The 26,298-nt window shown below is 56.1% G+C and overlaps 1 protein-coding gene across 2 annotated transcripts in view; it reads left to right on the top strand.

Annotated features, from left to right (window-relative positions):
- Positions 1 to 25,836, top strand: part of SPOCK2 (SPARC (osteonectin), cwcv and kazal like domains proteoglycan 2) — a 28,685-nt gene extending 2,849 nt beyond the window's left edge. The window contains exons 1-10 of one of the 2 annotated variants that reach the window (XM_071215847.1): positions 11,849 to 12,034; positions 13,072 to 13,117; positions 13,359 to 13,473; positions 15,381 to 15,495; positions 17,261 to 17,375; positions 17,726 to 17,845; positions 18,331 to 18,549; positions 20,359 to 20,421; positions 21,901 to 22,038; positions 22,138 to 25,836. In XM_071215847.1, the coding sequence (XP_071071948.1) occupies positions 11,864 to 12,034; positions 13,072 to 13,117; positions 13,359 to 13,473; positions 15,381 to 15,495; positions 17,261 to 17,375; positions 17,726 to 17,845; positions 18,331 to 18,549; positions 20,359 to 20,421; positions 21,901 to 22,038; positions 22,138 to 22,283 (1,248 nt within the window). In that variant the 5' untranslated portion in view covers positions 11,849 to 11,863 and the 3' untranslated portion in view covers positions 22,284 to 25,836. Of the gene's footprint in view, positions 1 to 11,848; positions 12,035 to 13,071; positions 13,118 to 13,358; positions 13,474 to 15,380; positions 15,496 to 17,260; positions 17,376 to 17,725; positions 17,846 to 18,330; positions 18,550 to 20,358; positions 20,422 to 21,900; positions 22,039 to 22,137 lie in introns of those variants that run through there. The other variant, XM_071215848.1, reaches the window with a different exon arrangement.
- Positions 25,837 to 26,298: the final 462 nt, after the last annotated feature.

Here is a 26,298-nt window from a genome sequence, read left to right as displayed (position 1 = left end):
TACATTTCCATCTTCAACAGGGCAGCTCTCTGGAAAACATGCTCCTTGGCTTCTTAAAGGAGAGCTGGGAATCTCTTCTGAACTCCTAACTGGTTACCAATTTGCATTGGAACCTTGTTCTTCATCAATCACAAAATGGCACAAGGTCCCAGTTTGGCCAGTAGAAGGGAGCCAAGCAGGAGCGGGATAATCTTGGGGCAAAGATTGAGGGAGCAGGTGGGTGAGGGAAGTATCTCATTAAATAATGTTGGCTGAAGTGAGGGGGGAAGATTGAAGGAATCTGCCAAGATTTAAGGGAGAGCCAAGAAGAGGAAGAAAGCTTGGGGAATTGCTTCAGTTTGCAACTGGCCATACCTGGTTGGGGGAGAGTGCAGTTTAGCATTCTTTCTCTGAGTGCTAGGATTATAGGGAGAGCAGGATTTACCAGTTGAATAATCCTCCCCTCCAGGAGGGCTCACGGCTCTCACATCCTGTGCTGGGTCCATCTCTTTTAATGCTGGATAGTTGCTGCCAGGAGGAGAGAATTTCTTGTCAGAGGAGATGGGGAGGTTGGGATTTGGCTTGGGCCAATGCTTGACCTGGCTCCCTGGCCCACAGATCTAGCTGCACCCTGGCCTGGGCGGTCCTGGGCTTTTCTGAGTCCTCCTCCCTGAATCACCAGATTCACTTTCTGCAGAACTGGGTGGAACTTTATTGCAGGTCTTTGGAATAAAGCATCCAAGTCTTTGCAGAGGTGGGCATTTGAGATGAGCCCATTACACAGCATTCTTCAGAGGCAGGCTCCAAAGGACCTGGCTAGGAGAAATTGACCAACCTCTTTCTTCTTGACTCTTCTCCCTTCTGCACTCTACTTCTTTTTTGTTGTTGTTGAGGTACCAGGGGCTGGGAATTGAACCTGGGACCTTATATGTGGGAAGCCAGCATGCAACTGCTGAGCCACAGCCACACATTGGCTTCCCTGAGTTGGTTTTTTTTGCTTGTTTTGCTTGTGGTTTGTTTTTGCTTTTTCAGGAGGCACTGGGAACCAAACTGGGGACCTCCCATGTGGGAGGTGGGAGCTCAGTCACTTGAACCATATCTGCTCCTCTTCATTAAATTTTAACTTTTATGAGTGCCTAGTCCAATGTTTGGCACCAGGAGGCAGCCAGCTGTTATATGTCGAATCACTGCCAGCAGTGGACACTTACAGGAGCACACTGTGTGCATTGTCTCTTGTGCCTCCCAATAACCTGTGAGGTAGTTATTGTTACATTATCCCCACCCATTTTCTGGTTGAAGAAACTGAGGCACAGAGCAGTTAAGTAACTTGCTCAAGAGTCAGTAGCTAGAAACTGGCACAGCTGGGATTTGACTCCAGGTCATTTAACTCAATTTTGCTTTTTGGGGAACTCTAGGTCCAACCCTTTGTGAAAGTGGGAGGGAAGGGTCTACCCTGAAGAACAAAGTCCATCCTGGCTTCTGCCTTACGAGCCTCCAAGGATGCCCTGGGTAGGAGCAGCACCTCCTAGGAAGGTGGACCAAATTCTCCAGTGACTGACAGCCTGCCTCCAGCCTACTCCCTACCAGACCTAGCTATGCTCCAAGGCAGCTCTCCACCCAGGGAAGGCAAGCCGTGCAGTGTGGTCAGGAGAGCTCTGGCCTGGGAGATGGAAGGCCTGGGTTCAGGTTCTGGTTCTGCCCTTGCTGGCCACATGATGCTGGGCACCATAACCTCTCAGGGCTTCAGTTTCAGGTGGGAGCCTGAAATGAACATGTAAACATGAAGGTATCTTGTTGGAGGGAGGTAAGGCATCCATTTCAGGCAGTACTCTCCAGCCCCATAGAGAAACCACCAGATGAATCAATATTTCTGGGCTAGCCACACCACGGCTCAGTCTAATTCACTAATTGACTCATTATGGCCAATGTGAGCACCTCCTGTTCGGTGGGTGCTTCACCAGGATGCTGTGATCTGGTCCAGGGATACCATTGCCTGCTCACTGCACGTGACTGCCATGTTTTTATGAACACCAAGTAGGTCAGTAGCAAGGACCAGCCCCTCCCACACACATACCCCTAAACAAATGCAAATGTGCCAATGAGCTGCACAGATGTTTATGGATGAGTGACTGTGTGAGAAGAACCCAGAATTGGGTCAGAATGGCTTCCACATTGGAGTTTGGGGATGGGAAGTTGGTCCTTACCTGGCCTCCTTCTCCAGAGGTTGTTCACTCCTCTCCCACACGGGAGGGGGCTGGCAGTGTGGTACAGGACGCTTGAACCCCCAGTGGTGCTCCAGGCCTTGGGAAAGGAGGAGGCTCCCCTCATCTTCCTGCCTGTTTGAAGAGGGTGGAGAGTGAAGACCACCGCCTCCCACTCTCTAGGAAGTCAAGAGGCTGTGTGGAGGAGTGGGAGAGCGTTATCTTACCCTGACTCCCGAAAGCCCAGGGAGAGAACTCTGCTTATTTTCCCAGTGAAAGGACAGGACTAGCTTTGTGACCTTGGGGAGTCACCTCATGCTTCTGGGCCTCCATTGTCCCATTGGTTTGATGGGCAGGCTAAACAGAATGATCTCCCTATGACTCTGGGAGGACAGCTCCTCCACCCACAGACTTGCCCCCGCCACCAAGCATCTGTGACCACATCAGAGTAAGGTGTGTGTTAGTTAGAGGCTGAGATCCCTGGGAAATAGGGTCTGATGGCATCTCTGAGAAAGCACAGGCTGGGGCTGGGCATACCACCTTGCACCTGTGTCCTTGCAGGTGCAATGTGGGTGTCTTAGGGCTGTGGACTGCCCAGGCCTGGGCCTGGAGATGTAATTTAGACACCACCGTGTCTAAACCTGATGGGCAGGCCTGGGCCTGGCTGCAGGCTGTAGGGTGATGTGACACTTGAGGCATGCCAGCCTCTGACCCGCCAGGGGTAGGTAGGTCCCCTTCCTCAGGGTTCCTGCATCATTTATTGGCCATGAACTCAGTTAGCACATGTTGGGGGCTGCCTTGTGGCATCACTTCTACTGTGGGCTTGTATCTCGTGTTCTCCTACCGTATTTTTCACATGTGTTATCATGTTTCTCCTGAGGCAGGGTCTAGGGCTAGACTGTGTACCTTACCACCCATCCTCAGAGCCTTGCACAGGGTGTTCGTGGGCACAGTAAGGGCTTAGTATAAATGCGTGGACTGTGACCGTGAGAGCCTGTCTTTTCTGAGCATGCCCTCCCCCCACCCTTAGACGGACACTGCTGCAGGTAGCAGCGCTATGAGGAGGCACTTGGGGTAAAGGTTACGGGCAGTGGGGGCGAAGGGGAGCCAGGGCTCTGGTCTGAGCTGTGTTGGTTTCTTGGGAGGTCTCTTCCTCTTTGTGATCCTCAGAAAGGTTGAGACAGATACTGCGAGAACCCGGGACCCTTAACTCCCCAAGTTGGTTTGTCAGATAAGGGAGTGGGCACTGACACAGAGGAAGATTGTCCCATCCTGGCTGCAGGTGGCCTGTCCCTTTTTCCTGGGGTGGTGGGGGACTCTCAGAGCTTCCCTCTCTTCCCCTGGCCTCAGTGTCCCCGCAGAGCCAGCCAACCGCCCCGTCAGACTTGTGGGTGGGTAAGGACAGGACTCCTTGGGGGAACAGCTTCCCCAGGGCAGGGCCTCCCACCCCCTCCGGCGTTCCTCCCCGACAGCTACGCAGAGGTGAAGGCTGCACGCTGCAGAAGGACACGGCCGACCCGGCTGCCATTTTACCTCTGCCTGGGTGCAGCCTCCTGGCTCCCTTCTGGTCCCTTGTCGCCTTGCACAGACCAGAGAATGTGTAAGAGTCTGAAATGGCTCAGGTTCATTCTTCACGCCTCTCAAACGTCTCAGTTTGGAAGAGCTGGGGGAGCGGAACCATGGAGACTAAGCAGCCCACCCCTCTGCCACCTCCATTTTGCAAGTGGAGAAACAGACCCAGGGAAGCGCAGGGACCTGAGAACCCGTCTCCCCTGTGGGCTCCCGTTCTTCCACTATCCTGTGCCTAGGCTTTCTCAGAAATCCCGGGAACTGAAATCCTGCCTACCCCCTGCCAGTAGGGAAACCGAGCTCCTGAGGCAGCTCAGAGTAGAGCCCAGGAGCCTCCTCCCCCATGCCCTCTGGACTGCCGGGCACAGCCTGGAGCAGAAGCCTGAGGTCTGGGGTGGCCCTCGAGGGTTTTACACGTGACACCTGTAGCTTTGCCACCGGAGTAGCAGGAAAGGTTAGGCAGGGGAGTCTGGCTGGGTGTTGGCACTGGGCATACCTGAGCTCAGTCAGAGCTCCCCCGTGCAGGGAGTGATAAGCGCATTTTTGCCCTCGAAGGAAATTCCTCAGAGGGGAGAGGAAGTGGGAGGCCAGGAGTCTCCCAGATGCCTGTCTCCTTCTGTTTGTCCAGCCTAACAAACAGCCTCTGCCACTCCCTCTGTGAGAGAGGAACAAATATTTAATGGACCCTCCCCAGCCTGCCTCAATCAGACCAGCTGCCAGGGTGGAACTGTCTCCTCAAGGTGCTTTCTGCCTGGACGAGTGAAGGGGGCGAATGGGGGTTGTCCATCCTCCCTTACGAAGTTACGAAGCGTTCCAGGCGGCCCCCACTTCGCCCTCGCTGGTTCTTTTCTTCCCTCTCTTTTTCTGCTCTTTCCAGGGAAGGAGCAGGAGGCGGCCCCAGGCCCAAGTTCCCATCCCACTCCCAGTCTTTTCCAACCGTCTGGGCCCTCTCAGAGGCGCCCTTGCCTGAGGGATGAGGTGAAAATCGCAGCAGGTTCAGGGCCCTCAGAGATTGAGAGGGGCCTGGCCCATTGCCATTTCTGGAGGTTCTTGGTCTATCAGAAAATGAAGCAATACCGTAACAGGGTTAGGAAAGTTGTGGTTTACTTATAAAGTCGCTGGCTGAACATCCCCTTTCAGTCCCGCTGGTGTGCCCCTGGCTGTTTATCTTCCTTTGGAGACAATGTCACAAGTCTATCTTTGAGGCTCCTGGTGACCGTGAGAACCAAAAGGGCCCCCTGCTCACCCCGTCTTCCAGGTCCCCACTGTGCATAGGAAAGAACTTGGGGTTCAGCGATCCTGTGTTGTCTTTTGAAAGTACAGAGCGTCACAGTTTACAAAGTGCTTTGTCAGCTATTACCACACTGGGCCCCTCCACAGCACAGGGTGGAAGGCCAGGGGCTTCCCCCCATTTTACAGACAGGGAGGTGGAGTCCAGCGAGGACCAGGGGCTCTCTGTGGTCCTCAGTCACTGGCAAGGCCAAGCAGGACTCCAGGGCCCTGGTTCCATGTTGGGGTTCGGTCTCCCAACCACACTGTGCTGCGAAGAGGCAGGTGGCGATTTCCCCGGCGTGGTTTTTACCCCAGCAGATCAGGGCCTGGGAGGTCTGCTCTTCCTTTGCTCGATTCACTGCCTCTGCGCCCCATCCTCCCCACCAGATGGAAAGGCTGGAAGAGATGGGGTTAATTCAAGCTGTGAAGTGAGCGGGTGATTTGGGTGCTAATTAAAGTGACAGGAAGTAAACAGCGCTTGAAAACACCCAGCATGTGCCCCCTAAGCCAGCCTAGGCCTGCGCACTCGCCACTGTCTCTCCACCAGTTTGGCGCAGTGGGCCCCGTCTCCACGGCAACCGAGCTGAGCTGCAGAGATCAAAGCAGGAGATGGGTTAGCTCCAAACCTGCAGAACCAGGGACATGTGAGAGGGTTTCAGGGCAGTGCCTCGAGAAGGGCCGTCCCCCAGGTGGCTCCCCACCGCCGCCGGCCTGCGCTGCCTGGCTGCAGGACTCCCTGCCTGGGGGTTGAGGCAAGGCCGGTGGAGTGGGAGAAACCACCCATGGGCTGGGATCGAACCTCCTGGATCCAGCCCCTGGCCCAAGACTTCCTTCACCAGCAGATGTTTATGGAGCAGGACAGAGTCTGGGATCCCAGTTCTGCTGCGTTCTAGGTGTGTGATCATGGGCAAGTAATCATGTGAGCTCCCCAAGCCTCCATTTTACCTCCTGAAAAATGGGGATAAAGATGGTGATTTCCTCTTAGGGTTGTTGTGCAAGGTAAATGAGATCATGGATTTAAAGTGTTCAGCACGGTGCTGCCCATGCGCTAGCTGCTGAAGAGAGGTTAGCTCTTACTAAGTGTGTTCTTACGATGTGGGCGTGCCCAGCACATGGAGATGACTTCTGTAGGATCTCTGCCTTCAAGGAACCCACCATCTAAATAGGGCAGACAGAAACAGAAGCAACAACAGGAATGATAAATGACAAGGCAGAGGGCTGCCCAAGGCTCACGCCAGCTGAGGAGGGCTTAGGGGGGATGAGGCCTAAGCTGAAAGATGAAGAGAGGTTCTGGAGCTGGAAATGAACATATGTTCCAGGAGGGGAAGGAGGCCGGGCTGAGGTCCAGCCAGGCCGGGGACACCCACATTGCGCTGGAAGGATCTGGAGCTAGAGGAACTCAGAATAGACGGGAAGAAGATGGACTTGCTTCTGTAGGTGTTAGGCAACTGGTGAAGGGGTTTTACAATATTATATTTATTGCTTTTTTTTTCTTGGTTGCAAAAGTAATATGTGTTTATTCTAGAAATTTTGGAAAATTGGCAAAAGGCAGAAAGATGACAAAATTCTCCATATTTCTACCCACCAGAGGAAACTGCTGTTAACATTTTTGTGTGAATCTTTTTCCCCACCCACTTTTTCTCCCCCCAAAATGAAAGCCAACTATACATTCAGTGAAGGGTTTTAAGGCAGGAGAGACATGATCAGAACTGTATTCCAGAAAGATCACTGTGGCTGCAGGGGTGTGGGAGATGGATGGAAGGCAGGGAGCTCAGCGAGGAGGCGCTGCAGTGTTCAGGCTGGGCCAGTGAGGGAGGGACAGTGGGGTGGCAGGGGAGGGCGGACTAGAGAGAGGGGGGGGGAGTGGGCGACAGGAGGTGGGGATTGCTGGGGATTGCCCGGGTGTGGGAGATAAGGAGAGGGCAAGGCTCCCAGCACTTCAGGCCTGAGCTTGTAAGAGGGTGAGGGTGTGTGCTCCCCAAGAAAGACCTGGAGTGGGAAGTCAGCCTTTCACCTGGTGAGCATTTGCTTTGTATGTGGCACCCTCGGAGGGAGGGAGCCTGGCTGCTCTTTTTCACCCCTGAGGTGAGGAGACCAGGGAGCCGGAGCCAACTATCAGATGCAGGATGCATAGCTGGCTGGACCTTTGCCCTGGCCCGGGTGCTCTCCCTCGGGAGCTTTACCAGGGCTGGACCCCACCCAAGGGAGGCCGATTCCAGTGGTCTCAGGTGGCACTTGGGCATCTGAGGACTTGAAAAGTTCCTCAGGTGATGCTAACGTGCAGCCAGCACCGAGGACCACACAGCGCAGACGACAGTGAGAGGGGAGCTGGCCTGGCCCTGAAGCTCTTTCAAATGCCCCATTCCAGGGGAGGACGCAACTGGCAGCAGAGCTGGAACCGGGGCTCCTGCTTCCTGAGGGGGCCCTGGTGCGCTTATTCGGCCATTTCTCACAGCTGCTAATGAGCCCACTTGGGTGCCATAAATAGATGCCTCTGCACTGAAGGGAATTATTCACACCTGCCAACAAACACCTCTTTTTCAGCTTATCGATGGTGGTGCCAGCCCACACCTGACCTCAGGGCCCTAAGTGTGCCTCTGACCCTGGATGTGTCTCTCCTCCTGCAGACCCTTGGGTGGGTGGGTGGGGGGGCGATTGTCTTCAGACCCTGCTCTTCCCTGTTCTCCCCATAGCCTCTCTCAGTCTTCAGGGGTTCCTCCTGGGGCCTCTTCCTACCCCCAGTTCCTGCTCCTCCCCCACTCCCTCCACCCTCAGTCCCTGGAGCTTCAGAAGCAACAGCTCTTATTTGTCGAGTGCTTCCAGGACAGCAGGCCCCTCCCAGACGCCATCTCCTTGAAGCTCGCAGCAGTCCCATGAGATGGGTGCTGAGGATCTAGGTCAGGGGGTCTGTGAGCTTGGGTTGAAAAAAAATCAACTTAGTATATTTATTTTCTCTCACCTCGATGTTGGGTGTCATAAAACTATCTGCTGCTACATTCTGAGAAGGGGTTCGTGGTTTTCACCTGACTGGCAAAGGGGTCCCTGGAATAAAAAAGGTTAAGAACCCCTGCTCTAGGCCAAGGTACCCGTCCCAGGGGCACTGGTGAGGGAACAGCAGGGACCCCGCGTGCCTCCAGGTCTGCCTCTCCTCCGCCCGTCTCTGCCTGGCTGCACTCACCCTGCAGGGGGCTGGGACCCCTCAGACCTCCCTCCGTCCACCCACCACCATGTGGCCACAGTAGGGACAAAGAGCTTAGCTGGAACCGAGGGTAGCACTTGTACACAGAAGGGGCTCAGTCCCTGCAGGCTGGTGGATCTGGGGACCGACTCATTGGCTGAATCTTACCCTTGCTCGTCCTCTGTGTTGGTGGGCTGGTGGAAAGCCCCTTTCTTAGAACTCTCTTTTCCCCCCAACTCTTTCCTAATTTTTTTTAAATTCATTTTTTAAAAAATATTACATTAAAAAAATGTGAAGTCCCATCCAACCCCACTGCCCCCACCCCCCACTCCCCCCACAGCAACTCTCTCCCATCATCATGACACTTCCATTGCATTTGGTAAGTACATCTCTGGGCATTGCTGCACCTCATGGTCAATGGTCCACATCATAGCCCACACTCTCCCACGTTCCATCCAGTGGGCCCTGGGAGGATCTACAATGTCCCGTAGTTGTCCGTGAAGCCCCACCCAGGACAACTCCAAGTCCCGAAAATGCCTCCACATCTCATCTCTTCCTCCCATTCCCCACACCCAGCAGCCACCATGGCCACCCTTCCCACACCAATGCCACATTTTCTCTGTGGACATTGGATTGGTTGTGTCCATTGCACATCTATGTCAAGAGGGGGCTTAGATTCCATATGGATACTGGATGCAATCCTCCTGCTTTCAGTTGTAGGCACTCTAGGCTCCATGGTGTGGTGGTTGACATTCTTCAACTGCATGTTAGCTGAGTGGGGTAAGTCTAATAAATCAGAGTGTAGGCGTTGAAGTCTGTTGAGGTTCAGGGCGTGGCTATCATATTGTCAGTCCAGAGATTCAAATCCCCTAGATATATCTTAAACCCTAGCACCAACTACAGTTCCAGTAAAGTAGCATGAAAGTCTTGTGAAAAGAGATCCCATCTGAGTCCAGTTCCATCCCGCAGAAACACCAGCTCCAAAGAAGGGCCAACTGACATGGCAGTGAACCCCATCTGCCATGACCATAGAACCCGTGGGTCTCTTTAACCCTCAAAAGAACCAATTACTTGGGGTTGTATCTACTTTATCTGTCTCTGAGATTCTGCTCAGGTGTGCATAAGGGCACTCCTTCTGACATCCTCCAGACTCTTTTTTAGAGACTCATAGCCATATAAACTCATTTGTCCTTTTCATTTCCCCCTTACATTAGGTCAAACAGCATTTTAAAGTCCTGTTATTATATGTAGACAGGGATATTCTGCTGATCTGCATTGAACCTTTAATTCAAGGTCATTTTCTAGTTGCATCATCAGCTGGTATTTGGTAGTGATCCCTCGGTGCCAGGGAGGCTCATCCCCGGGTGTCATGTCCCATGCTGGGGTGAATGCACTGCATCTACATGCTGAGTTTGGCTTTGAGACTGGCCACATTTGAGTAACATGAAGGCTGTCAGGAGGAAACTCCCAGGCACAGTGCTGCTCTAGGCCTTGTTCTTATTTCAGGCGTATAGGCTCACAAGCATAGTCATTAGTATCAGGGGGTCACTGTTGGACCCTCATTCCTTCCTGGTTCTTACCATGGCACCTGGGGGACTGCCGCTGCTCCCCTAGGGACCACGACAGAGCACCCCCGGCCAGGAACCCAGTACCCCCCCAGCTGTTGTTTTTAATTGTTTCCACTATGAGTATATCCAAACATTACCATGCACCCTGGACATATGCCCTGTATAACTCCCTGTCAACCATATATCGCCTGTCAATAACATCCCATACCACTATTCCTCCGCCGCCATTGTTGAACCACTCTGTGATCCAAAACTTCCTGAAAAGCAAAGCCCAATATAATGTCAGGTTCCCTTACTTGTAAAATGGAATATAGCGATGAGTTTAAAGGTTAGATCTAGAATACGTATTGATTTGGAAAAATTCTACATCCTATCTTTTTCTTTTCTTTTTTCTTAATTATTGAGCTTCTCTTCACAAGAGCCTTAGATCACAGTAATTCATATATACAATATACAGTACTCCCATACATCCACCATAAAACCTTTTCCCTTCCATAGCAATAATCTTTTAACTTATTCATATCATATTTACTGAAACTGATGTATAGACTCCGAAACAATAGCTTTCAAACAAGGTGACATCTGTGCTTACATTGTGGTCCATACTTTAGGATATACAGTTTTCTAAATTTTTTAGTTATCCTATGTTTTACATTATGGTTTACATTATTAGTCTGTCGTCCCCTATATGTTTCTGGTGTAATATTACATGTTTTATATTCATCCTTGTGTACTCTCGCGAAACTCCTCTCTTGCCCCCACATTTACCTTGGTTCCATCCATTCAACATCCATTTTCCCCTCCCCTTGGGGCCCACAGTGACAGCCAATCTCCATTTCCTGAGGAGCCACGTCCAGAGATACTTGCAACAGTGTTCAGGGCCTGACTTGCTCAACTGCCCTAATGCCCTGGGAGCCACCCTTTCTCTCGAGAGATGCAGTTCCCTCTATTTGATGGCATTAGTCCTCCCCAGGATGTGGGTCCACCCCAACTCTCACTTCTTGGGTCTCTACCCAATGGTTCAACCCACCCTGGCAAAATGAGCATTCAGACATTCCCCTCTCTCCTAAATTTTTAATTAAAAAGTCTTGGTCTTGACCTTTGAGAACCCACTTTATCCCAAGACCCAAAGGTTTCTGCTCACAGCCTGGCAGGAGGTGACAACATGAGGGTAGGGCCAAAGTGTGGTGGGGGTGGGGGGTGGGGAGCAAGCATCAAGGCACTCAGCTGACATCCCACCAGGTCTAGTGGGGTGAGTTAGGGACGCACAGATCTTGTGGGTTGAGGGCAGGTAGCTCACACCAGCCTATCAAAGTCTAGCCATGTCCCCTGTTCTCTTTACCATCTCATCCCTACGTCCCTCCCAGGGGACCCCAACTTGATGGAGGCCCAGTCCCTCCTCTTGCCCCAACTCTTGGGACCTTGGCCTCAGCTACTTGGCCATCTCAGCCTCCACTTCCCGTTTGTGTCAGGGTGGATGCTGGGGTGAGGATCCCTCCATCCTAGGGAGCACCCAGAGAAGAAGGGCTGGCTCTGAGCTGGCTTCCTTTGACCTCATGGAGCCCACACCCTGGTGCTGCCTTCTTCTAGCAGACAAGGGTAGTTGTGCCTCAGGTCACTTCTCAGCTGCCTTGCACCTCCTCAGAAGCTTAAGAGGGCTCAGATCAAGCCGGGTGGAACTGGGGTGCCCCTGAGCCAGGAACCTGTCCAGCACCAGCATGCTGTCCCTCTCTGTGGCCTGGAGATGTCTTGCAGGCTGTGCTCATCAATACGTTGGCTCCTTCCTGTTCTTCTGAGGCATGCCAGCTTCCAGGGGAGGTTTCAGAGGCCCCAGAGCCTTTGGGCTCTCCAAACACATGTGGGTGCCCTCCCTGGCGCCAGTTGCTGCTGCTGTGGGAGCCCCATGCCCTCTTCCCCCAGGCCTGCACGCCTCCGATCCTTGGGGGGATGGGACTCAGGATGAGGGGGCAGCGGAACGTGGCCAGTCCTTGGCACTGCCGGCCTCCTGTCCCAGAAGCCCTCTCTCCTCCCACCTGGCAGAGCTCCACAGGAGGGCTCTTGAGCCCTCTGCTGGTGTTCAGAACTGCCTCCGCCTCATGGGGCAAGGCGGGGACACCAGAGCAAGGTGGGGGTTCGTGCCCGGGAGCTGGCCCAGGTGGGAGCTGCTCTGCCCCAGCCACTCTGGGGTCCTGGGCCCAGGGAGGGCCCTGAGGCCAGAGCAAGTGACTCAGACTGTGCTTTGCCGTGAGGAGAGGTCAGCCCTGGGCGTCAGGGGTCCTGGGTTCTGGGCCGGGGCTGGGGCCGGGGGGGCTGGGTGAGGTCACATCCTCCCTCTGTTCCTTCAGGCCACCCCGCTCGCTGAGGGGCTGGGCCAGATGACCTCTGAAGGCCTTTTCCGGATCCTCTGACTCAGAGGAGCTGAGGCTGGCCGTGTTAACTGGGGAGTGGGGAGCGTGGGGCCGCTCCACGCAATGCGCCACCTGAGCTCCACTGCACACCCGGGAACGCCAGACCTGGAGTGAGAAACGGCTGCGCACAGCCTGGACGAGGGCCTTCTCCCACCATCCTCACACATGGGCGGGAGACTGGAGAGGGGGCTGCTGAGGGAAGACCCCGGCAGAAGGGGGAGAGTGGTGTTCCTGGGATGAGCGGGACCTGGACATGGGCCCTCAGACATCTGTCCTGGTGGCGCAGCGGAGCCAGGAGAGTGGGAGGGCCCCCCCTTACTACTCCCAGCACTCGCCCTGAGGGGACCTGGGCCTCGAGCTCTTCTAGGTGAAGATGTAGGAATATTGACCTCCAATGCTGGACATCAAAGGCCACTGACCCAGCCCTACGGCCACATGGTGAGGTTGGGGGAGGCTGGACCTCGTGGTCTGAGGGTAGGCCTCACACCGAGACCCTTCTCTTTTTCCGGCTCCATTTCCCGTGGTTGCTGCTGTTTCCTGACCCCAGGAGGTAGAGGTGAGTACTGCACACCCACTTGCCCCTCCTCTCCCTCCACACCCTCACCCCAACTTCTTCTCCAGCCCTGCCAACATCCAGCATCGAGTGGGGAAATAAGGAACTGGCGGGAGAGGCCGGGAGGGATTTTGGACATGAGTTTGGGGGGGCTACAGGTCTGGGGAAGGCAGTGGGCAGGGCCAGGGGGGAGGCAGGGATCATCTGCATAGAGGGAATTTACGTGAGGAAGCGGTGGCTTGGCCCTCTCCTCTCCTTGGCTCTGGACTTGCACCAACCACTTACTCAGCCCTGGGATGTGAATCCGAGCCCTTCCCTCCTCCCCCACCCCTCTGTCCTCTAGGATGACTACATCAAGAGCTGGGAGGACAATCAGCAAGGAGATGAAGGTAATTTGCCCACCTCCCAGGTGGGGGAAGGGGACTGACACCCATGAGGACTTGAGACCAGTGGGTGAGTCCTGACCCCTGGCCTGGGGGCTCCTTGAGCAGCCTGGTCCAAGTGGGTGGGAGTTGTGAGCTGAGGGCTCTGGAGAGAGAGGCCTGCTAGCTCGGAAGCAGAACTGGGGGTTCCTGGGTTCTCTGGCACTGATTCCCAATTGTACTGTGTCCCAACCCTGTGTCCCTGCAGCTCTGGACACCACCAAGGACCCCTGCCAGAAGGTGAAATGCAGCCGCCACAAAGTGTGCATTGCCCAAGGCTACCAGCGGGCCATGTGCATCAGCCGCAAGAAGCTGGAGCACAGGTGAGGGCGTTGGGAGCTGGGAGTCCTGCAGAGGGTTCACTCAAAGAGCAAGAGCTTGGCTGAACTCTCTCCTTCCATATTAAGTTACCTATTGCTGTGAAACAAAATCCCCCAAAACTTAGTGGCTTGAAACAACAAGCATGTATTTTCTGAGTTTCTGAAGGTCAGAACCCCAGAAGTGGTTCTGTTGGATGACTCAAGGTCTGTCATGAGGTTACAATCAAAGTGCTGGCTGGGGTTCATCTGAAGCTTGATAGGGGCTGGAGAATCTCTTTCCAAGGTCACTCACATGGCTGTTGGCTGGAGGCTTCAGCTCCTAGGCACGTGGACCTCTCCATACAGCTCCTGGACCATCCTCACGATATGGCAAGGAATTCCTCTAAAGGGAGGGTCCAAAAGAGAGATGAGGAAGTGTCTTTATATATATAAATAGTATTTTTTCAGGATACATAGATCACAAAAAAATGTTACATTAAAAAATATAAGAGGTTCCCATATATCCCACCCCCCACCACCCCCACTCCTCCCACATCAACAACCTCTTTCATCATTGTGGCACATTCATTGCATTTGGAGAATACATTTTGGAGCACTGCTGCACAGGATGGATTATAGTTTACATTGCAGTTTACACCCTTCCCCAGTATTTTCAGTGGGCTATGGCAAGATATATAATGTCCAGCATCTGTCTCTGCAATATATCATTTAGGACAACTCCAAGTACTGAAAATGCCCTTACAGCACATCTCCTCCCTCTCCCTGCCCTCAGCAACTACCGTGGCTACTTGAGGAAGTGTCTTTTCAGACCTAGTCTTGGAAGTCACACATTTTCACTTCTGCTACTTTCTATTCATTGGAAGCAGTCACTAAGTACTCTCTAGGGAAGGGGAATTAGGCTCCATCTTTTGGAGGGAAGAGTGTGAAAGAATTTATGGTATATTTTTAAATCACCAAACCATATAAGAAGAATCCCCAGACACTGTGGGAGCTGGGGAAAGACATATCTCCTTTCTGGGCATTTACATCCATATCTGTAAGGTAAATAGGTGGGACCAGTTAATCTGAGGCTCCTTCCAGCTCGGATGTGCAATGACTTTCTGAAGTACTTAAGATTGTAACTTCTGAGACTCACAGAGGAGGGTAGGGGGTGAGGGCCATTTGAGGAGGGCCCAGTTCCAGCCCTGTCTGGCTCCAAGACCCCAGAAAATACCCTATTTTCCTTCTTTCTCTGAATCATAGAGTGGGAGACTCAGAGTTGCAATGTTAGATGCCCACAGGGGCCTGGCAGGTGACGCCAATGAGTGAAGAGGGCTGGGCAGGGGCGAGGCAGGGGCAGCAGCTTCTCAGCGCAGCTGTACTGCTATGTGGGACTGCGTATTGCTATGTGGGCCACGTACTGCTTTGTGGGACCAAGGCATCTTCCATTTTGCTAAGAAAGGCCGGACATCCAGATTGGAAATGTAAATAACTCAGTTAAAAACAACAATAACAAAACCCTTGGCGGCCAAACAAAGCGGGCCTGCAGACCAGATCTAGCCCACAGGCTGTGAGTTTGCAACCTGGGGTTCCGTCTGGCGCCTTAAGCGAAGGCGACTCCCCTTCACCTCTCACAGCTGGTCTTGGAGTTACTACCTGAAGGCTCTGCTGCACTCTGTAACCTCTGGGCAAGGGGAAGCTGGGAGCCTGTGCCCTTTAGCAACCCCCTTATGAGTGGGGGTGGTCACCCCATAGTCCAGAAGGGGAGGGTGGCCGGCTGGTGGCGATGGGGAGGGAGGGCGGTATGGCAGGGGGCAGCTGCACCTGCTGGGACCAGCTCTTGTTAGAACTGGCCTGGCCGTCTTCCTCTCCGCGCCCGTCTCGTTTCCTTTTTGCCTTCCTCTCCATTCGTCCCCCTCCCTCCCCTGTAGGATCAAGCAGCCAGCCCTCAAACTCCACGGCAACAAAGATGCCACCTGCAAGCCCTGCCACATGGCCCAGCTTGCCTCGGTCTGCGGCTCCGATGGCCACACTTACAGCTCGGTGGTGAGGCCCCCGCCCCAGAGAGGACGACTCGGGGGCTTCTGGGGGGCGGTTCCCAATGCTGGCGTCGGCCATCGGGGTAGTGAGGACACCGCAGCTGCAGGCCCTGCAGCCCTGGGCTGCGGGCACCCTAGTATTGGAGTGAGACTCTTGGCCTCAGGCAGGTGTGCATAAGGGGCGGGGCCTGAGAGACGTGAACAGGTAACTGCAAGTCAGGGTAGGTGAGATCAGGGCCTCAGGAAGCACCCAGGCAGTGGAAGGAAGGAGCACTGCCGTCCAGTTGTCGTCCAGTTGTCGGGGGTAAAGAAAGGATGGAAAAGATTCCCTCTGGCAGCTGTCTACAGGGAAGGGACGCTTCTCCCCGGCAAGCCTGGGTGTGTCCTGGGAGAGGAGGAGGTAATCCTCCTTGTGGTGAAGATGTGGAGAGGCACCGTGGTTGGGAGAACGAATCCCCACTTGATGGGATTCTTGTGGGAATTAAATGAGATAATGTCCGTGAGAGCTTTTCATCAACGGTGAAGGACCACGGAAATGCCGGTTGTGATTCTGGATGCTTCTGCTGGCAATAGGAGTCGGTTGTCGCTGGGGCCTGGGAGGGCGCTGGCCGTGAGCCAGCAGCCCGCTGGGATCGGGTTCTGGGCTTCAGAAACCTCTGGGGGTGAGATGCAGAATTCAAAGCCACCAGCCATGGGTGGCGCCTGAAGTCTTGGCAGGGAACGAGGTCACCAGGGAGAAGGAAGGGAAGGCAGAGAGAATGAGCCCGCAGCAGAGGGCAGAATCTGTGCCGAGGAGGCAGAGGGAGCAAATGGAGCCAGAGAGGGAAGGAGGACGAGGGGGCCACCCCGGAAGCTGTGGTTCGCGGGGGGCCAAGGGGCTTTCCTCGCAGGCCTGGGCCTCAGTGCTTTCTGCTGAGCTCAAGGAGCACGTTGCTCCCTCATGGAGTCCTTGGGGACTGCGGGAAATAATGTTGAGAGAGGCTACGACCACCCACTTCCCGATAGCGGTCGTCCCTCGGGAGTAAAAAGACACTCCTGGGGATCGAATCCCAGTGAATCCAAGAGGAGAAAGACAAGAAGAGAAAAAGAAAAATAGATACAGAAGATCACACAGCAAATGGACACAGAGAACAAAAAAACAAACAGCAGGGCAGGGGAGGGGGAAGGGAAGACAAAAAAGACACACCTGGGGACAAGGTGCATGGCGAGGAAGAGTGGAGCCTCTCTCAGGAAATGACTCGAGCCCTCCACCGCTGCAGACAGCCGGGGGTCACTTGTTCACTGGATGGTAGCTGTTTGTTGTAAGAGGACTGAGAAAAGCCTGCAGGAGGTGAAGGTTGGAAGTCCCATTGAAGGAAGATTCCAGAAGGGAGGGAGCCAGCCTCAAATCACACAGGGACATAGGGTGAGGAGGAGGATAGGCATGAAGGCAGAGAGGGGTGGGCAATAGAGAGCTAAACAGGTGTGTGTGGGGGGCTCAGTGCAGGTAAGAGATGGGGAGACGGGTGTCCAGGGGAAGATGGACATTCAGAGAGGGCAGGCTGGCGCAGAGGGGAGCTCCCGAGAGCCTTGATAGCCAGGACAGGTCCTTGGCCCCCCTTCCTGGCCCTGCTGCCCCTCCCACTGTGTGCCCCAGTCTGCAGAGGGACAGGAGGGCCCTGCCAGGTTCATCACGGGCTGTCCCACTTGTCTCCAGCGAGGAGGGCAGACGCAGCTGCCACGGTAGCCCGGGGTGAGCCTCTTTCCCCCAGCCCACGTTTCTCCCCCTGCAGTGTAAGCTGGAGCAGCAGGCGTGCCTGAGCAGCAAGCAGCTCTCGGTGAGGTGCGAGGGCCCCTGTCCCTGCCCCACAGAGCAGGCCGCCACCTCTACCACCGATGGCAAACCAGGTAACGTGCTCTGGGCCACAGCCCGCAGGGGGAAGCCTCCCTGGCCCCTCTAGGGGGAGGTTCAGCCGAGGGGAAAGTGGCAGAAGCAGGTAATGCCTGAGAGGCCTGTGGGGCTGAGGGGCCTGGGTCACCCAGAGCTGGTGGGCTTGGGTCTCGGCCCTCCTGTCTCTTCCCTGGGTGTCAGGAAGGTGGGTGAAGGGCAGGGTCTCGGCCATAGGGAGCCTGGAGTCGTGTGTTTTAGTGCCAAAGAGGAGAGGAAGCATCTGTAGGGCAGGATCCCAGCTGAGATCAGACTTGCTGCTTCATCCCAAAATGTACCCCTCCCCCCCTTCCTGTTCTGCTGACTGCAGAGACCTGCACGGGCCAGGACCTGGCAGACCTGGGCGATCGGCTGCGGGACTGGTTCCAGCTCCTGCATGAAAACTCTAAGCAGAATGGCTCTGCAAGCGGTGGAGCCAGCCCGGCTGGCGGTACAGGGACTGGGCGGCTCTGCTTGGGAGGGGGCGGGGGGTGAGTGGAAAGGGTGGGGAGAGTCCAAAGGGACCCTGCGTCAGTCCATCTTGTGAACTCTCCTGCCAGGTGCCGAGCCTGGCAATCTGGGCCCGTAAAATAGCCAAACCCCAGAATAAAGGGAGGTAGGGTTCAGGCGCAGTAGGAGGGGTGCAGGTGAGCTGTTAGGAAGAACTTCTTAAAACGATAGAAGGAGCTGAAAGTCTGACGGGGGTAGCCAAGGGAAGGGAAGGAAACTGTTTTTCCTAAAGGGCTTTCAAAACACAGTTTTGAATGATTTAGGTGCAGTCCTGTCTGGTGGTCTTTGGCTATTCCTGAGTGTCTCGGCCCCAGGCTTAGATTCAGAGCTGCCCTGACCCTGGAGAGATGGAGGGGCGGGTGGGTGGTTGGGCAGATGGAGGGGCAGTTTACCTGGAGCACGTCTGCACCCTGGTATCTTCCCCAGGGCTGGATAAGAGTCTTGGAGCCAGCTGCAAGGACTCCATCGGCTGGATGTTCTCCAGGCTGGACACCAGCGCCGACCTCTTCCTGGACCAGATGGAGCTGGCCGCCATCAATCTCGACAAGTACGAGGTCTGCATCCGCCCCTTCTTCAACTCCTGCGACACCTACAAGGACGGCCGCGTCTCCACCGCCGAGTGGTGCTTCTGCTTCTGGAGGGAGAGTGAGTATGGCCCTCCCGGGCAGGCTCTGGCCCACATGCCAGGCATAACAGTGGATGGAGGGGGAGTGGGTGTGGCAGTTGAGCACCTGCCTCCCACATGGGAGATCCCAGGTTTGATTCCTAGTGCCTCCTGAAAAAGCAAAAATGAACAAGCAAGACAAACAAAAAAAACCAGCTCAGGGAAGCCTGTGTGGCTGTGTTGAGCGCCAGTTGCCCACATACAAGGTTCTGGGTTCAATCCCCGGACCTCAGTACCTCAAAAAAAAAAAGACCCAAAATCACACAGGCTCCCTCTCGCCTTCCTCAGGCCCAACGTTTTCCAGCTTACCCACTTCCTGCACTCTCTTTTTTAAAAAATTTTTTTATTTTTAAAGATTTATTTATTTATTTATCTCCCCTCCCCACCCCCCGCCCCAGTTGTCTGTTCTCTGTGTCTACCTGCTGTGTGGTCTTCTTTGTCCACTTCTGTTGTTGTCAGGGGCACGGGAATCTGTTCCTGCCTTCTCCTGGTGTCCATCTGGAGCCCAGGGAAACCAGCTCTCTTAGCTCCCTTCCGGGGCATGCTCCAAAGTGGATCCAGGTTTTATGGGTCCTGAGGCTTACGCACTTTAGGGGGCCTCTTTTAAGAAAGAGCACTAAGGTTTACAAATGTAAAATTTCTGGGGCCCCTCAGAAGGCCTTGGAAGGGGCTGTGAAAGTGAGGGTGCTGAGGCTACATTAGCTGCTCTACAATCCCACTCTGGGCACGCCCCTCATTCTTTGCCCCTAGTAGGTGATTATGTAGGCTGTCGTCAGCCTTCGAGATGGGGCGTCATTACTTAGCTGTGTATGCCCAGAGCCGGACATGGACTTAGAGATCAGGTAGGCCAGGTGGCGAATGTCATTGATAGGGAAACCGAGTCCTGAGGGGTCACTGACCAGCCAGCCCGGAGCTGGGGTTCCTGCCTTCTGTGGTGGAAATAGTACCGCCTCAGTGACCAGAAACTGAAGTTTGAGCTAGAGTGCCACATCTGCTAGTCTGGGACCCTGGGCAAGTAACTGAATCTTTCCGAGTTCAGTTTCTTCCTCTGAATCAGGCATTAACAATACCTGCTGCAGAGACTGTGGTGAGGCAGAACCGAGCTCATCAATGCACAAAGACTGTGTAAATCACAAATCCCGCTCTGATCAGCCTTATTGCCTCTAGCTGCTCACCCATCCTGTTAGCTGTATTGATCGCTCCAGGACTTTCACTTTCAAGGCCTTTGAAGCCCATTTCATCCTTCTGTACAACTGCCTTGGTGGGCAGAAGGGTTGTCCTAGCTTTGTAACCAGGCGGGCCTCGAGCTTGGAACAGCCAGGGAACTTGCCAAGGTCACCCGGCAAGTGAGAGGATCTGCTGCCAGTTATTTTCAGGCCCGGGAGGTCTGGCTGGCGTGCCCTCTAGCCTTGTGTTCTCCCTGGAGCCTCGGACCTGGGGTTTCTGTCCAGCCAGCCCCTCCTCTTCTGAGTCCTGTTGGCTCACCCCATGGGTCCCGAGTCTCCAGCACCCTCAGAGAGCCCGAGGCTTCTGGCTTTTGAATGTGGGGGGGCCTCAGCCCATCCCACAGCGCTGTCGGCCTTCCCCAATTGGAGGCTGAGCGCCTCTGTCCCACGTCCCACAGAGTCCCTGTGTGAGTTTTGGGGACCTTAGAGGGATTGGGGCATCCCACCATCATCCATGTCAGAGAGTGGGTGTTTCCATCTTGCAGAGCCCCCTGCCTGGGGGGCTCAGTGCTTCCCACCAGCTCCGTAGGACGCCCCCATCTGAGGCTGCTTCTCTCCTTGCAGAGCCCCCCTGCCTGGCGGAACTGGAGCGCATCCAGATCCAGGAGGCTGCCAAGAAGAAGCCGGGTGAGGGCACGGTGCTCAGAGGGGAGGCAGGGAGGGTGCTCTGGGGTCCTCTGGTGCTCAGAGGGGAGGCAGGGAGGGTGCCCCGGGTCCTCTGGGGCCTGGAGGCTCTGGCCCATGGACAATAAGGAAGACACTGGCCCGGGGGCGGCTCTGGCCTCGGGAGAGAGGAGTGGGAAAGTCCCCTCCTGTTTTTATCCCCGTGGTGGGACAGGGGCTCCCAATCAGCCCCTTGATGAATATGTGTTGAGCACTGATTTTGAGCCCACTCACGTGGGGCTGGGGATTAGGAGGCTAGAACCTTCCATTCAGTTCAATTCAGCCAACGCTTCCCAAGCCCTGCACGTGTGCAGAGCCCGAGGGAGAGCCACCTTCCAGGCAGGCGCTCATTAGTTCATTCAGCAGCCACTCCGCAGCCCTGGAGGGAGAACGGCGCAGACGCAGCCCAGGGCCGCCCGGCTGGGCAAGCCCCCGCCCTGCCCTCACGTGAGCACAGGCTAGTCGGGGAACGCACAACCCGCAGAGAAGCCCACGCCGGGCACGGAGAAGATCGGGGTGCTGAGGGAGGATATGGGGGGACGTAAGTCCTCGAGGGTCGGCCGTGCCTGCCTGAGGAGCTGGCATTCGAGCGAAGACCCGAGGGCTGAGGGTGAGCCAGCGGGGTACAGGGCCAAGGGCAGGAAAGAAGCCGACCAGACGGGGTGCCCGTGGCTGGAGTGCGGTTTGCGGGGACGTGGCCCCGAGAGCCAGATCCCGGAGGGCCTTGTAGACACGGCTGGGCATTTAGCTGGGATGGCGAGACCAGCACGGGAAGCGCAGCCCTGGGCCTGCCCCGCAGCAGGCCCCCGTGTGCTGGGACCCGGAGGCCCTCAAAGGCGGGCGGCAGGGCCCCTTCTGCCCGGAAGCCGCCGCACTCCTGCCCCGGGAGGCGGGCCTCCCTCGCCCCGGGCCCCGGCTCGCCCTGAGCCCAGGGGCCCTTCTTCATGGTGCCCCGTGTTCTACTTGCCCACGTGTGCCACCTCCCCCACTAAGTGGGTGGGACTGTCTCCTGGTCCCCAGAGGGCCACTCTCGAGCCGTCTGTGGCGTGGACGAGGAGCACGTGGGGGCCCAAGGGAGGGTGGCCTGGGCCCCACAGGCAGGTTGGGTTCAGAGGGCAGGGGCGACAGGCCTGGGCCCTCCCAGCTGAGACGGGCAGGCCAGGGGCTCGCTGGAGGGACGGACGGGCTGTCCTAGAGGACTCCCCGGGCCTGGGCGTCAAGGAAACTGCGGGGACAGAGGAGCCCAGACGGGCGGGGAGCATCTCAGGGGCCCACGCAGGTCATTCAGGGAAACAGGTATGCTCGTCCCGTCGGAGGGGCTGGCCCCAGGCCCGGGTGTCGGGGTGGTCAGTGCCTGCGCCTCCTAGCCTGGCACCTGCTGCCTCTCGGCAGGACACGCCTCCCGGGGCCCTGCCCTGACCCTGCCGGCCGCGTCCCCTTCAGGCGTCTTCATCCCGAGCTGCGACGAGGACGGCTACTACCGGAAAATGCAGTGCGACCAGAGCAGCGGGGACTGCTGGTGCGTGGACCAGCTGGGCCTGGAGCTGAGCGGCACCCGCGCACACGGGAGCCCCGACTGCGGTAAGGGGCCGGCGGCAACGCGGGATCCTGGGGTGAGCAGGGCGGGGGGCGGGGAGACGCGAGGCCCCTGACCCGCCCCCGCGCTGCTTCACCTCGCAGATGACCTCGTGGGCTTCTCGGGGGACTTTGGGAGCGGCGTCGGCTGGGAGGACGAGGAGGAGAAGGAGACGGAGGAAGCCGGCGAGGAGGCCGAGGAGGAGGAGGGCGAGGCGGGCGAGGCTGACGACGGGGGCTACATATGGTAGAAGGGGTGCCGGCGGCCAGGGGCAGGCGGGCCGGCAGAGACCCGGACAGGTGCAGGCAGCAGGGCGGGTGGATCCGGAAGGGATGGTCGGGGGGACCCTGCCTCCACAGGGCAGCCTGGGTGTGTGCGTGTGTGTGTGCATGGCCCGTGTGCAGCGTGCATGCCTGGGCGTGTGTGCCTGAGTGTGTGTGTGGCATGCGCTGACAAACGTGTCCTTGGTCCACACTGCCCCTGCAGAGTGAGTCCCTCAAAGGCCCCTTCGGCCTCCACGAAGTGGTTTTCTTTCCATTTGTGGTTGGGTTTAAAATACACATATTCACACACACACCCACACACCAACACACCACAAGGTCAAAAGTGATGAAACAAGATGCCCCCCCGCCAGCCACGTCCCGCCCCTCCCTGACACCCTGCGCTCCCTTGCCCCGGCTCGCTGGCCTCGGCCCTTCCTGCCCCTGCCTTCCCTTCTTCCTCCCTTCCTGGGGTCAGCCTGCCTGAGGAAGCAGCCCCGCTGCAGAGGGAGGCACAGGCAGGGACCTACCCTCTGGCTGGCTGTCCTCCCCAAACAGGGCCCATTTGCCTGAGGCCCCACCAGCCTCAGACGAGATGGGCCAGGACACCCAGCACAGCAAGCCCTGGCCTTTTGCTGGTTTCCCAAGCGCCAGGGACCCAAATTGGCACGACCAGGCCGAGGGGCTGGGTGCAGAGGCTAGGAGCAGGGGCCTGGCCAAGCTGTCTGTGGTCCCTCCCGTGTGACAGCACAGAGTCCGCAGCGCAGACCCCAGGGAGAGGTTTTAGGAGGGGGGGCTTAGCACTGAGTGCCAGACCCAGGGGTGGCCCAGACCCTTCCTGGGGGGCCTTGGAGGGAGTGGGCAGTGGGCAGCAGCTGAGCTGGGCCTGGCACCCACTGGGTGCAGCCTGTGGGGTGCTGCTCCTCCCCCTGGGCCCCTGCTGGGGTGCCCTTGTCCTCTTGGGGGAGCCTGGGATCAGGAACAGCAGGAGAAGGGCTGGGGCTGGCTCATGTATGTGCCCATCTTCTCCCTGACCCCCTAACTAAATGCTCCCCTCATCCCAGAGCAATAGAGGTTGACCCCAGGACCTTTTACAGAAGCAGCCGGAAGTTACAACTTTCCTGCCCGCCTAGGTCATGATTCTTGCTCCACCTCTCCTCCTGAAGGGATAGGAACTAAGGGACATTGTCCCACCCAGCTCCGCTCAACCTTTGGGGTCTCCCTCTCTCTCCCTCTGAGGGTCCCTTCGGGCTGCTCTGGCAACAGGAGTCCTCAACTCTCCTTTGAAGGCCTGTAGGGTTTGGGGTTGTGAAAGGTCAAAGGGGACAGGCCTTGGGACGAACCTGGGCTCTGAAGCCACTCCTCACTCTCCCCCCAAATCTCCTACGAGGTGGGGGCCAGGGTTGACACGAGGGGGCCCTGTGTTTTCCACGTGCATCCTGTTCTCCTTCTGGACGCTGATTCCCCAACGCCTTTGGTGAAGAATTTCTCACCTGGACACGGGCCTCTGGTGCCCTTCCAAGTGTGTGTGCGGCGTGTGCGAGCCTGGGTGTGTGCGTGTGTGTGCCCGAGGGCCGTGCGGGGGGCCTGGGAGCGCGCCAGGCCAGTGGGGAGGGGCTGGCTGGGGACGGCCTGATGGGCGAGGATCGCAGCCTGGCTCTCCCCAAGCTTCCCCAGCATCCGCTGAGCGTCTGTGGGCTTTATGGGAGTCCCTCACCCTGTCTGCCCTTTTACTTCACCCTGGAGCCCACACCCTCCAAGTCCTCTCTTGGGGGAAGTAATGAAACTCGAGTTAGCCCTGTAATCCGCTTCTCCCTCGCAGCAGCGTTCCGATCGATCGTGGAGGTGCCCCGATGTCCCAGATCCTCCGCCACCCCCTCTCCCTCCCGGCCCTCCCCCTGCCCCACGCTTCCTTCCTACGTGCCCGGCTCTGGCTCTGGCTCCTGCTCTGGCTCGGTCCAGGGAAATGCTGCTTCTCTCCTGCGCTCCGTTCTCTGAGCAGCAGCTCCTCTGACCCGGAGCTACTTGAAATGTCCTGCTCTCGCTAGGACCCGAGTCCCGTCTGTCTCTTCCCTCTGCCCCAGCTCAGACTTCTTGGACTGTCTTCTTGGGAGGATGGCTGTTGAGAATGCTGGGGTGCTGGGGCACGTTGTACCTTCTCTGTCTGGGTCTTCTGGTTGGCACGTTTCTATGACTTTGTAAATACGTTTTAGAAAGAAAGCAAAAGGCACTGAACTAGACCCTGGTGGGACTGCGGGGTCCAGCCTCGCCCTGTCTCTGAACCCCCCACCTTGCTTTTCACCCCACTCTCTGAGACTAAGGGTCCCCACCCACCCAAAGGTGGACAAAATCATTTGCAGGTGGGCCGAGCACCTCCAAGTGACTTTTTGTAGACAAGCTTGAGGTTTCCTCCTGATGGAGGTCACGGGTTGGTCCTTCCTCAGTTCCTGGGTCTCATGCCCTTGTCCGTGCACCTGCCGCAGCACCCCCACGCCCCTCCACACGACGTCCTCTCTCCACCCTGCCCCGCTTCCACTGGCTTAGGCAGGGAGGGGGATTAGGGCTGCATTGAACATAGCTCCACCAAATTTTAAAAGAAGTTTCTTTCCTGGCCCCGGAGCTGCCCCTGGCTACCAGGCGTCCTGAGCCTGCGGGTGCTGGGAAAGACGGGTTCAAGGAAGGTGGGGCGGACTGGGGTTGGAGAGAATATATGTGCCTTGAGAGACAACTCAGAGAGAACCCCAGGGTGATGGGGAGGAGGAGGGCGGTGAAGCTGGCGCAAGCACAAGGGGACGTCGTGGCTGCCCCGTGTCCTGGCAGGGCCATGGCCACTTGTGGTAAGTGGCTGCGCTCCCTTCCTCACTCCAGCCCCTGTGGTCTTAGTGGGCAGGTCGCCTACTGGGCCGTTCATGCGCTCCATCTGCTTCCAACGTCACCTCTGAGTGGGGTCCATTGGTATCAACATCAGAACCTTCATTTCACCAAAGCTCTGAGCCCTCAGCCCTTGGGGAGAGGGAATGGCTCACCTTTGACATCTGGGGTCACTGCACGGCTGTGGGCTGGCAGGGGTCAAAGGGAGGGGACACCGGGGGTGCAAGATGAGACTCGAGACATCCCGAGGAAGTCCCAAGCAGAGCAAACTGCTTTCTAGCCTGAAGCTTACTTAAACTGTGTCATGTGCAATAACTGAGCTTAGAGTTAAGACTTGTGTTCAAGTGCTTGGATTTCCGTCTGTATATTTAAGTGCTGAAATTGTATCTCTCAGTAATTTTAGACGTCTTAAAAAAATCGAAAAACAAAGTGTTAGACTGTGTGTGTGCATCGGTGGGCACTCAGACGCCCTGTGGATCACTGGTCCTCTCCCTTTCTCCTGTATCCCCTCCCCCCCCCACTCCCATCCCTGCCTCCACTTAGGGACCCCGCCTCGTGTCGTCTTTATCTGCCTATTACTCAGCCTAAGGAAACAAGTACACTCCACACATGCATAAAGGAAATCAAATGTTATTTTTAAGAAAACGGAAAATAAAAACTTTATAAACACCACCTGCTGGCAGTGCTCCAATTATTCTTCCCCCCCCCCCCGTGTTATTTTTCACAAAAATGTTATTCACAAATGACGTCCCGTGATACAGACTCTCAGGTCGACGTGGCCCTAGGAGACCTTGAGAGGGCGGGGCCGGAGGAGCGGGTTTAGCGGAGGGAGGACCAAGAGCAACTTGCACGTACTTTTGGTATAGTTGCAAATGTATATGTAATCTATACTTGTATGTATGCAGATACATACATCTATGTTACAAAGCAGCGATCAAGCCATATGTCCTCTTGAACATGATTTTTCGTATGGCTTTATTGAGATATAATGCACATTTCATACGATTTGCCCATGTAAAGTGTATAACTTAATGGCTTTTGTTATATTCTCAGAGTGTGCAACCATCACCACAATTACTTTTAGAACATTTTCATCACTCCTCCAAGAAACCCTACACCCTTGAGTTGTCACCC

The sequence above is a fragment of the Dasypus novemcinctus genome, chromosome 6 (genome assembly GCF_030445035.2).
Source record: "Dasypus novemcinctus isolate mDasNov1 chromosome 6, mDasNov1.1.hap2, whole genome shotgun sequence".
NCBI lineage: Eukaryota > Metazoa > Chordata > Mammalia > Cingulata > Dasypodidae > Dasypus > Dasypus novemcinctus.
Note: the sequence above shows the minus strand (reverse complement) of the source record. Positions and strands in the feature narration are given on the sequence as shown.